At 44.4% G+C, this 12,371-nt stretch overlaps 1 protein-coding gene across 2 annotated transcripts in view; it reads left to right on the top strand.

Moving 5' to 3' along the window:
* The window catches only part of NRBP2 (nuclear receptor binding protein 2), a 127,730-nt gene that overhangs the window by 25,040 nt on the left and 90,319 nt on the right, over positions 1-12,371 (top strand). For both annotated transcript variants that reach the window (XM_033933298.1, XM_033933299.1), the window contains exon 3: positions 5,589-5,690. In XM_033933298.1, coding sequence (XP_033789189.1) covers positions 5,589-5,690 — 102 coding nt within the window. The remainder of the gene's footprint in view (positions 1-5,588; positions 5,691-12,371) is intronic.

Here is a 12,371-nt window from a genome sequence, read left to right as displayed (position 1 = left end):
GGCCCCCTTAAGGTCATCACCTACAATCACCCAAGTCCCGCTCTTCTGTCATGCATAAAAGTTCTTCACCCCTAAACTGTACTGTTCCTTCGGGTTTTTGCAGCCCAAATGCATGACCTTGCATTTCTTAACATTAAATTTTAGCTGCCAAATTTCAGATCATGCTTCAAGCTTCGCCAGGTCTATCTTCATGTTATTCACACCATCCTGGGTGTCTCCTGTATTGCAGGTTTTTGTATCATCCACATAGAGGCAAATCTTACCCGACAGCCCTGCAGCAATATTGTTTATAAAAATGTTAAAAACAGGCCCAAGAACAGAACCTTGAGGCACACCATTGGTAACATCCCTTTTGTTAGAGCGATCTCCATTGATCACTACCCTCTTTGCCTTTCACTCAACCAGTATCTTGCCACTTTGGGACCCATCCCAAGGGCACTCAGTTTATTTATTAGACGTCTGTGTGGAAAACTGTCAAAGGCTTTGCTAAAATCTAAATACACCACATCTAGCATACATCCTCTATCCAATTCTCTGGTCACCCAGTCAAAAAAATTGATCAAATTTGTCTGACAAAACCTACCTCTAATAAATCCATGTTGCCTCCGGTCTTGTAATCCACAGGAATCCAGAAACTTCACAATTCTTTGTTTTAAAATGTTTCCGTTAATTTGCTTACCACAGAAGTCAGACTTACCAGCCTGTAATTCCCTACTTCCACTTTTGTGGAGAGGGACCCCATCCGCCCTTCGCTAGTCCTCCGGTACCACTCCCGACTCTAGAGACTCGTTGAAAAGGTCAGTCAGCGAAGCCACCAGAACTTCCCCAAGTTCCTTCAGCATCCTAGGATGTACACCATCTGTCCCCATCGCTTTGTCTACCTTTGTTTTAGCTAGCTCCTCACGAACACAACCCTCTGAAAATCGATCAGGGTCTATTACTCCTCCATCCCTATTCATGTTTGTCTTCTGTGGTCCCTCTCCTGGAACTTCAGCTATGAACACAGAACAGAAATATTTGTTAAGCAATTTGGCCTTTTCTTTATCAGCTTCTACATATTCCTCCCCTTCACCTTTGAGTCTCACAATGCCACATTTGCATTTCTTCCTATCACTAATATATCTTTTAAAAATGTCTTGTCTCCCCGTTTTACCGTGTCAGCTATTTTTTCTTCCATTTGCATCTTTGCTTTCCTGACTACACGACCAGCCTCTCTGAACTTTTCCAGATATTTTTGCCTGTCTTCCTCTTTCTGCGATCTATTGTAGTTTATGAAAGCTAACGACTTATTCCTTGCTTTCTCAGATACTCAGGGATAGCCAAGCTACTCTGACTGAATTGGTATCAGGAGAGCAAGAAAGATTTTCAGCCGCTTAGATACCATTATAGTAGGCAGCACAAGGCTCCCAATACCGGAAAATTAGCCCAAACCAGCGTGTGTTGACGTACTCCTTAAGAAGCTCTTTCTAGAGTGAAACGGGGACACTCTGTTGAGCACACTAACATTACATTACATTACAGATTTCTATTCCGCCATTACCTTTCGGTTCAAAGCGGATTACAAAAAGAGTTATGGAAGAAGGGTTACAACGTTAGATCAGAGAAGGTTTCCAAGAGAGGGAAAAGTAGGATCTGGGGTTAGGGAGGGGATGGTATTAAGCTTTATTAAGGGATTTCTTGAAGAGTATAGTTTTTATTTCCTTTCTGAACATCTTGTAGTCTGGGGTTGTTGTCAATAGGTTGGAGACTTGGTTGTCCATCTTCGCTGCCTGAGTAGTCCATTGTATAGTTTTTTCCATTTTACTTCTTTGATTGGGGGGTAAGTGAATGAGGTGGTTTGGATGAGGCGGCCGTTTAGGTAGGTTGGGCTGTCTCCATTTATAGTTTTAAATAGTATACAGTAGAATTTAAAGGTTCATAGACAACCCCGCGAAAGACAAAGGCGCGCGCCGACAACTGAGCGCAAGATGGAGGCGCATGCCGAAGAAAATTACAGTTTTTAGGGGTTCCGACGGGGGTTTTTGTTGGGGAGCCCCCCAGTTTACTTAATAGAGATTGCGCTGGCGTTGTGGGGGGTTTGGGGGGTTGTAACCCTCCACATTTTACTGTAAACTTAACTTTTTCCCTAAAAACAGGGAAAAAGTGAAGTTTTCAGTAAAATGTGGGGGGTTACAACCCCCCACACCGCCCCCACAACGCGGCGCGATCTCTATTAAGTAAAGTGGGGGGGTTCCCCCCCCCCCCGTCGGAGCCATAAAAACTGTAATTTTCTGTGGCGCGCACCTCCATGCTGCGCTCAATTGTCTGTGCGCGCCTATGTCCCAGCGCGCTTTTGACCTGACACCGAATTTAAATTGTATTCTTTCCTGGATTGGAAGCCAACGAGAATTGATGAATGCCTCAGTAATGTGATCATGTTTTTTCAATGAATAGACTAACACATTGCTATACAATATAGGAGGAAGCTGAAATTCATCAGCTGTGTATAAAGCCGGGAGAAGATTACATCAACAATTCATGGGGAAGGAAAGGCTTTGCTGTCCCTGAATGATTATTATAGAAGAACAAGTAAAATAAATTAAATTATTGAATACAAATATTTTTATAAATGAATATTTAATTTAAAAAGAAGAAAAACGGGGAATATAAGAGAAATCATACAGCCGCAAGCACTTGAGGTCACCTTTTCTTCATAAAATGTTCTTACTATAATAACCATTAAAATATTTAATCATCACGGTGGAGAACGATTACACCATCCTAGAGTGTCCATCAGTTTGACAAAGGGTAATTTGAAGGAACAAGAGTGCTATATATGTTTCCCAAAATTAACATATTTCAGTCAATAAATTCCTTAGTTTAATCTTTGTTGTCTAGGGATTTATTTTTCCATTAAGTAGGTTCCAGTTTCTGTTTTTCTCTGCATTTCTTCCTCTCTCTCTCTTTCTCCTCCACCCCCCTGTGCAATATGTCTCCATCTCTCTCTCTCTCATTTCCTCCCTTGCTGCAAAGGGAGTGGGACAGGAGAGAGAAGGAGGGGTGGGGATCCAGAGTGCATCTTTCCCATCCCCTCTCCTGCCACATGCAACATTTTTCCGTCTCATCCCTTGGCTTCTGTACAGCATTTTTTTTGTCCTTCACCACCATCCCCAAGCCCAAAATTTCTCCTTCCATCAACCCTTTCCACCACCCTGTTCAACATTGCTTCCTCTTACATCTCTTTCCATCTCCCGCCCTTCCCTCTCAACATCCAGTATTTCTCCCTCCTTCCTCTCCACCACAATCATGTTCAACAATTCTCCCTCCTTTCTTCCTTTCCCTCTCACTCCACACACCTAAGCCTAACAATTCTCCATTCCTTTTCCCTACCCCTCTGGCACCATTTATTTCTCTCCCCTCCAACTACCCCACTGTGCAGCATTTCTTTTTTCCTCCTTTCCTAACCCCCCAGCCCTTGCATTTCTCCTACCCAACCATCTCCCAGTACATGCAGTATTTGTCTTTCCCAGCCCCCTCCCCCCCACAAGGCCCTGAGCATCTGTCCTCCCTGCCTTCACAACTCCCTACCCCAACCCGTGGCGTGTATCACATTATTTCCTTCCTTCCCCCCCCCTAGTGGGACCCTGCCGCACGACCTCTTTTTTTGGCTTTTGACTCTCAACTCCCAACTCCCCCACACCTACCTCCTCCCTGGTGTTTGTTTTTTTAAATCTTTGGGCAGCGTCAATGAGATCAGCATGCTGCCATTGACCTGCCCCAAAACCCTTCATTCTGCAGCAGCCCACCTATGCAGAAACAGGAAATTGCTGCTCAATGAAGACTTCCAGGGCAGGCCAATGGCAGCATGCTGATGTCGTGGACGCTGCTTGAAGATTTAAAAAAAAACAAACACCAGGGAGGAGGTAGGTGTGGGGGAGTCGGGAGTTGAGAATTGAAAGTCGAAGAAAGAGGTCGTGCAGCAGGGTCCCGCTAGGGGGGGAAGGAAGGAAATAACGTGATACACACTGACCAGTGGGGGAGCATAGCCAATGCCTATGTAAGAGCCTATATTTAGGTTCCAGAACCTCTTTACTGCATTTCCCTATGTCATTGGTACCCGCATGTACCAAGACAGTAGGTTCCTGCCCAGCACTGTCTGAAATCTTAATCTAGGTGATGCGTAAGGTCCAACACCTTTGCACAAGGCGACCAAGGGATCCTCACATCCACCAGCTACTCAGCTATTTACATGCCTAATGATTGAATCTTCCACTTTAATGACCGTCCTAACCCTTACCTCCTGGCCAGAAGCCCCTGGAGACACATCCTTGGTGTGAGTGGACATTCCATCCCCTGATGGGCAGGTCCTGGCTACAGGATTTTCTCCTTCTTCACCAGGGTGATGCTCTACTTTAAGAAGACCTCCCTCTTCTGAGGCTGCCAGACTGGAGGTGGGATTTTTCTGCAATGTCCCTGTAGGTCTCCTCTCTGTCTCCCTCAGCTCCTCCAAGTCTGCTAGTCTAGCCTCAAGAGACTAGACCCATTCCCTGAAAGCTAGGAGCTCTTTGCACCGAGTGCACACACAAGACCTCTCACCAACTATGAGATAATCAAACATGTGACACTCGGTGCAAAAGACTGGATAGCCCTCATCTTGCAGCTGGACTACTGCCTGCATCTTAATATTGGTGATTTCTTTTTTAACTTGCTACAGGAGTTGGAATATGTACTGTAAGTTCGCCTAAGATTTCTAGTTATATGTTAGATTATGGTAATGTTTAATTTTTATTATTATTTTGTAATATTGTAATTGGTAGGTTACCCTCCAAGGATTTCTTAGACTATTTCTTATGAGCTAATTACTAGCTAATTACTTTTTTTTAGCTTTCTAATTGATTCAAGGAACTATATACATCAGAGATCAGGCCAGGGTTGGGTGGGAGCTGGGGAGGGTGAACGGGAATTAAACACTACACAAGCCTTTCCTCAACTGCTATCTGTGCCCTAATCTGATCTTATGCTCTGAAATGTAACCTAAAAATACTAATCTCCAGCTAGAAATCAACTATCTCCTGACATCATATCCCTTGATGGGCTCCTGAGCTTTAGAAAAGCAATAAAAACCTACCTCTTCACCTGAGTCTTCAGGATAAACTAGCACACAGACTGTAACTCCCAAACTACTGTATTCCTCATATATGTTCAACTGACCCTCTCCCTGTGCTTGCTCCACGCGTCTGCTAATCCAGAACAATCGAACTAGACGCATTTCACTGTAGCCGTATTGTCTTAGTCTTCTGTACCCTATTTGTTAATTATTATGTATGGTACATAATATGAGCTGTCATGGGAGGACTGGATACAAATAGAAAGAAATAAATAATCTAGACTAAAACACTTTTTATATAAAAACCCTAACAGAGACTTTGCTGTAAAAGCAGAGAACTGAACTAAAAAAGAGAAGGACAATGAAATAACCTCCTGAAGCCCAAGTTCTACCTTTTCCCAAATTTGAATGACGGCAATTAAGATGTTCCAATGGCGTTTTTCTTCCCCTTAGCAGATCCTCACTCAGTATCTTCTCTCATTTCCCTCTTCCTTGTTTGCAGGAGAAGATCAGAACAATGTTTGACAACCTGATGGTCCTTGATCACCCGAACATTGTAAAGTTTCACAAATACTGGCTGGACTTAAGAGAGACGTCTTCCAGGGTAAGAGACTGCTAGAAACATTCTCTTGAGACCCTTGAGATAGCACTAACACATACAGTATTATGCCTCCATACAAGTAGAAGAGTAAATGATGATTTTATTGTGATAAGTAATTGATTCCATTGTGAGATATTGATGTTTTATTATAAGGACTAAACCAAGGGTAGATGAGAACTCGCCTTAATATGTGATAGACAATAGTAAAGAGAAGGCAAGCAAGATGTCCATATCAACCAATAATTACATTTATTCTCATGAAAACCAAATTAAAATAGTCACACAGTCCCAGTATGAACTGAGTCTTCAATTGGCAAACATAAAACAGCAAAACTCAACCATCAGATTTAAAAGTTTCAAAATCAAAGTAAAACCAGCCAACCAATAGCATAAATGCCCAGGAAAAACACGATTCTTGCTATTTTATGTTTGCCAATTGACGATACTTGAAGATTTTCTCAGAAAGACTGTATTACTTGCTTGTTCCCTGAAGAAGGCATTCCAGATTGCCAAAACTGGGATCCTAGTTGAGACCTTAGTCATGAAGATCTGTTTCCAAGTAATCCTACTGGGACTTTATGTGACTATTTTAATTTGGTTTCCGTGAGAATAAATGTAAATATTGGTTGATATAGACATCTCGCTTGCCTTCTCTTTACTGATGTATTATTATAAACCATTTTAATGATTATACCCCTTCTTGGATATAAACCCTTTGGTGAGGACCTTGGCCAGGGTAAGAGAGTGCAGGTATATTCTGTGCTAAGCTGCTAGCTTACTGGCTTCCAGGAGAGAGAATGTAGCCCAGCCCTGGATTTCTGGTGGGAGCTGCAGCACGAGGAACGTCAAATCCCACAATGCTTTGGGATGTAAGGTTAAAATTGGGACTGGCCCAAGCGTGTGTCCTGGAGCTGGATATCTTGGTAACTTCAAAGCGTCCAACAAGGTAAGAGAAGATCTGGGTATTCTGCTTTGAAAGCAGTGCTTTAATTCCTCAGAGGACCCCCAATAAATATATCCCCATCGATATTGAGCCCATGCCAGCCAGTGTTTTGTTAGTCCTGGATATTCAGCGCTGAGCCATGTCCAGGCACCAGTACTGAATATCCACAGAGGTCCAAAGGTCAAGCGGAACCAGAGAACAAAATGAAGAGCATACAGCAGGAGTTAGGGGAACAGGTGAATTTGAGGAAACAGGCTGAGGACGGGAAAGACAAGACACTGGGAGAGGAAGAACAAAATGGAATTCAGGGGCTGGAAGCCAGCAAGGTGGACGGCAAGAGGGAAAATTCACAAGGCACAACGAGAAAGGGTAAAAACCAGGACTTAAACTGTTTCTATGCTAATGCAAGGAGTCTAAGGGCCAAAATGGGAGAACTGGAAGTCACAGCTAAAAATGAGGACCTGGACATTATAGGAATTACAGAAACATGGTGGACTGAGGACAACAAATGGGACGTAGTATTGCCCGGGTACAATCTCTATAGGAGAGACAGGAATCACAAGAAGGGCGGAGGAATAGCACTATATATAAAGGACACCATTCACTCGACCAGATTGGACACGGCAGCAAGGATGGAAGAACTGGAATCATTATGGGTTAAATTACCAGGAAGAAATGGAGCTGACATAAAATTGGGACTGTACTATCGCCCGCCTGGGCAAACGGAAGCAAACGGCAAAGAACTGGAAGCAGAATTGAGGAGAGAATGCAAAAGCGGAAGTGTACTGGTGATGGGGGATTTCAACTACCCCAGGATAGACTGGAGCATTGGGAACTCAAGCTGTGCGAGGGAAACAGAATTCCTGGAGGCTGTGGGAGACTGCTTCATGGAACAGCTTGTTAAAGAACCAACGAGAGGAAATGCCACTCTCGACCTAATCCTAAACGGACTAGGGGGACCTGCAAAGGAAGTGGCAGTTGTAGGACCACTAGGAAATAGTGATCACAAACATGATCCGGTACAAATCTAGAGGTAGGAGCATCCAAAGTGAAAAGAACAGCAGCAACAACGCTCAATTCAGGAAAGGGAAACTATGAAGCTATGAGAGAGTGATGAAAAGCAACTCAAAAATCGCTCAAAACGGATGGAAACCGTTAGAGAATGCCATCGGTCCATATTCAAGGACACGGTGCTGGAAGCACAAAACCTGTACATTCCCAGGTTTAGGAAAGGGTTGCAAGAAAAATCGAACAAAAGACCCGGTATGGATTAACGACAGAAGTAAAGAAGGGCGATGGGAGATAAAGAAAATCGTTCCGAAATGGAAAAAGGACCCAAACGAGGAAAACCGGAAAGAACACAAAATTACAGGAAAGATGTCACTGAGTGGTTAGGAATGCAAAGAGAGAATACGAGGAGAAGCTGGCTGAGACATCCAGAGACTTCAAATCGTTCTTCTGATACGTCAAGGGGAAACAACCGGCGAGGGAGGAAGTAGGACCATTGGATGATGGAGACAGAAAAGGGGTGGTAAAGGAGGAATAAAGAGGTAGCGACAGGTTAAACAAGTTCTTCTCGTCGGTCTTCCACGAGCGAGGACACATCGAATGCACCAGAAACCGAAGAGATCATAAGTGGAGATCAGGAAGAAAACCTGGTGCATATAGAGATAAACCCATGAGGAGGTCCTCAAACAGCATAGAAGACTAAAAAGCGACAAATCACCGGGCCCGGACGGAATCCACCCAAGGGTTCTAAAAGAGCTAAGGAACGAAATAGCGGAACTCTCCGACAAATTTGCACTTGTCCTTGAAAACTGGGGAGATCCTGGAGGACTGGAAAATAGCAAATATCACACCTATCTTTAAAAGGGATCGAGGGGTGACCCGGGGAACTACAGGCCAGTAGCCTGACTTCAGTCCCAGGCAATGATGATGGAGGCACTAATAAAGGACACCATCTGCGAACACATAGAAAAAAATGGACAACTAAAAGTGAGCCAGCATGGCTTCTGCAAGGGAAGATAGTGCCAAACAAACCTACTGCACTTTTTTGAAGGGATAAACAGCCAGATGGACAAAGGAGAATCCATAGACATCATCTATCTCGACTTCCAAAAGGCTTTGACACAGTGCCCCATGAGCGGGCCTTCTTAGGAAGCTGTGGAGCCACGGGGTGGAAGGGGACGTACACAGATGGATCAAACATGGTTGGCAGACAGAAAGCAACGGGTCGGAGTGAAGGGCCACTACTCGGCACTGGCGGAAGGTCACGAGCGGTGTTCCCAGGGGTCGGTGCTCGGACCGCTGCTGTTCAATGTATTCATAAACGACCTCGAAGCAGGGACGAAGTGTGAAGTTATAAAATTTGCAGATGACACCAAACTCTGCAGCAGGGTTAAAACCACGGAAGAATGTGAAGACCTACAAAGGGACCTAAACAAACTGGAGGAGTGGGCAAGCAAATGGCAAATGCGCTTTAATATAGAGAAATGTAAGGTCATGCATTTAGGAAAAAAAACCCTGATGTTCAGCTACAAAATGGGGGGGGGGTCAGTGCTAGGGGATAGTAATCTTGAAAAAGACTTGGGTGTGCTGATAGATACTACAATGAAACCAACGGCACAAGGTGCAGCGGCCTCCAAAAAAGCAAACAGAATGTTGGGTATTATTAAGAAGGGCATTACAAACAGGAAGAAGGAAGTCATCATGCCGCTGTATCATGCGATGGTTCGTCCGCATCTGGAGTACTGTGTCCAGTATTGGTCACCGTACCTCAAGAAGGACATGGCGATACTGGAAAGGGTCCAGAGAAGAGGGACGAAAATGATAACAGGTATGGAAAACCTTTCATACACAGACAGGTTGGGAAGGCTGGGGCTCTTCTCCCTTGAAAAGAGGAGACTCAGAGGAGACATGATAGAGACTTTCAAGATCATGAAGGGCATAGAGAGGGTGGAAAGGGACAGATTCTTCAGATTATTGGGAACCACAAGCACCAGGGGGGCACTCAGAGAAGCTGAAAGGGGACAAATTTTAGAACCAATGCTAGGAAGTTCTTCTTTACACAGAGGGTGGTGGACACCTGGAATGCGCTTCCGGAGGTTGTGATAGGACAGAGTACACTACGGTGGTTCAAGGAAGGATTGGATAAATTCCTGAACGATAGGGGGATTGAAGGATACAGATAGAGGTAGAGATAGGTTTTAGACAGAGTATGGATAGAAGGATAAAATGGATTAGAGAAGGATCACATTACAGGTCATGGGCCTGATGGGCCGCCGCGGGTGCGGACTGCTGGGCACGATGGACCTCGTGTCTGACCCAGCGGAGGCAACTTCTTATGTTCTTATAACTAAATATAAGTGTGCTAGTCATTGGAGCTTATGTGGGTCCTAGTCAGTATATTCAACCAGGCTCACATAAGACAGTTGTGCAGGCCTTTTGTTACCAGATGTCCGGGAAAACATAGACATGTCATCTTTTTAGAGGACTATTGGGGTACCCGGAGGGATTTTCAAAACCCTGCAGTTTGTCCATGTTTTGCCCGAGCTCGGAACTGTGTCTGGAAGGTCTCTACTCATGTGTAGACGTCAATGCATGACATCATGATGTCAACATTCGCGTATACACAGAGGCCCTTCAGATGCGACCGGGACTGTAACGGGACAGGGACAGGGACAGGGACAGGTATCCTCTTTTTTTTAAAAAAGAGGAAATCTAGCAACCCTATGTAGGCCCAAGCTGAATATTGACTAGGCCCCAGGGCCTTCATAACATTAAACAGGTACTAATCCTTCTTTCTCATCATCCTTCCCTAAGCAAGGCAGTACCCTATTCCCCCTCCCCCTCCCCCTCCCAGTCCATACTCTTTCCCATAACGCCTCCAGGCTTACCTGAAGTCCCAGGTAGTCCACTGGGACAAAGGGGACATGAGAGAACCCCTCCCCCCCCCTAGCAGCTACTTATGGAAAATGGCTGCCAAGACCTCTAGTGGCAGTCTCATGGTATTTCAGGGGGAGGTTAGGGGGTCTTGTCTCAAAAGTGGGGGGGGGAGGGAGGAGGAATCAGAAAGGTAAGCTGTGTACTTCCAGGAGATGGGAGATTGAGACACTGGAAAGAGAATTAGCAGAAGACACTGAAATCAGAAGAGAAATGGGAACCAATATGATGGAAAACCAAAATGTCCAGACAACAAAGGTAAGAACATAAGCATCGCCTCTACTGAGTCAGACCACAGGTCCATCATGCCCAGCAGTCCGCTCCCACGGCGGCCCCCCAGGTCAAATGACCTATAAGTCATCTATTACTCTAAAGCATTCTGTATTGCATAGTATCCCTCAATCCCCTTTTCCTTCAGGAACCTGTCCAGTCCCATTTTGAATCCCACAATCCCACTTTGTTCTACCACTTCCTCTGGAAGCGCATTCCAAGTGTCCACCACCCTCTGAGTGAAGAACTTCCTGGCATTTGTTCTGAATCTGTCTCCCTTCAACTTTTCCGAGTGCCCTCTAGTTTTTGTTTCCCCGGCCAGTCTGAAGAATCTGTCCCTCTCTACTTTCTCTATACCCTTCATGATCTTGTAAGTTTCTATCATATCCCCTCTAAGTCTCCACTTTTCTAGGGAGAAGAGCCCCAGCTTCTCTAATCTCTCAGCATACGAAAGGTATGTATTTTATTTTGGAAAATATTAATTGGAGTATGTTAACTTTGTATTGTTCAGTGGCACAGCCAGACAGGGGTGGGGTCAGGCGTGGCTAGGTGTCCAGTCTACTTGCTTGCCTAGGGCCCTGGGGACAGGTGCTGAGGATCTCTAAGGGAGAGATTAGTAGTTAGTATGGATGGAGATATTGGCTTGGCTGTACGGCCTTATCTGCCACTGAATCCACTTTTCCTCATTAATGACACCCTGCACCCACTGTCTGTTCAATGGTCTCGTCACAATTTGTATCCAGCTACTCGCTGGCTCTTTTTTCCACCATTTCAATGTAAGTTGTCAAAAAAAAAAAAAAATTTTTATAGTAGCCTATGTATATCTTTCCTCTTGCCAATTTGCACCATGTAATCACTGTCCGCCCAGTGATCTCTTCTTTATCTGCACACTGTAATTCGCTGACTGTACAGCTAATCTTCACTGTGAACCGCCTAGAAGTCGCAAGATTATGGCGGTATAGAAAAATAAAGTTATTATTATTAATAAAATAAAATGGATGGTTCCAGGTTTGGGAAACATTCATGTGCTCTGCTTTTGTATTTTGTAACGTAGAGAAAGAAATGTCTGGCTGTTTCTCTTTTTCCAGTGGTGCGTGACTCATAGTCTGGCTCTCAGAGTTTCCAGTTCAGCTTTTCTTTGAATATTTCTGTCTTTAATTTGTGTCTGTATTCTTTTTGGCCAAAGTAATGGGGTCTGTAGCAGCCCAGCTTCTTCTAAGTTCTGGTAGGAGCTACACCCTTGTTCTGGTGTAACCTTATAGCTTGTTGCTGTTTGAATCCTGGCAGCTAGTAATGTTTTTGGTATGTAAGATTTGTTGTAGATTTTCTGAGAATCTTATGTAGAGGTTGGTTTGTTAACTTACATTATTGTAGCAGGTTTCCGGGTCGTGCCACATCGGTTAACAAAATTAAGAATGTTATAATGCCCCTGTATCGCTCCATGGTGCGACCTCATCTGGAGTACTGTGTTCATTTCTGGTCTTCTTATCTCAAGAAAGATATAGTGGCGCTAGAAAAGGTTCAAAGAA

This window comes from Geotrypetes seraphini, chromosome 2 (assembly GCF_902459505.1).
Source record: "Geotrypetes seraphini chromosome 2, aGeoSer1.1, whole genome shotgun sequence".
Classification (NCBI taxonomy): Eukaryota; Metazoa; Chordata; class Amphibia; order Gymnophiona; family Dermophiidae; genus Geotrypetes; species Geotrypetes seraphini.
The sequence above is the reverse complement of the archived record's forward strand: the minus strand, read 5'-3'. Positions and strand labels throughout refer to the sequence as shown.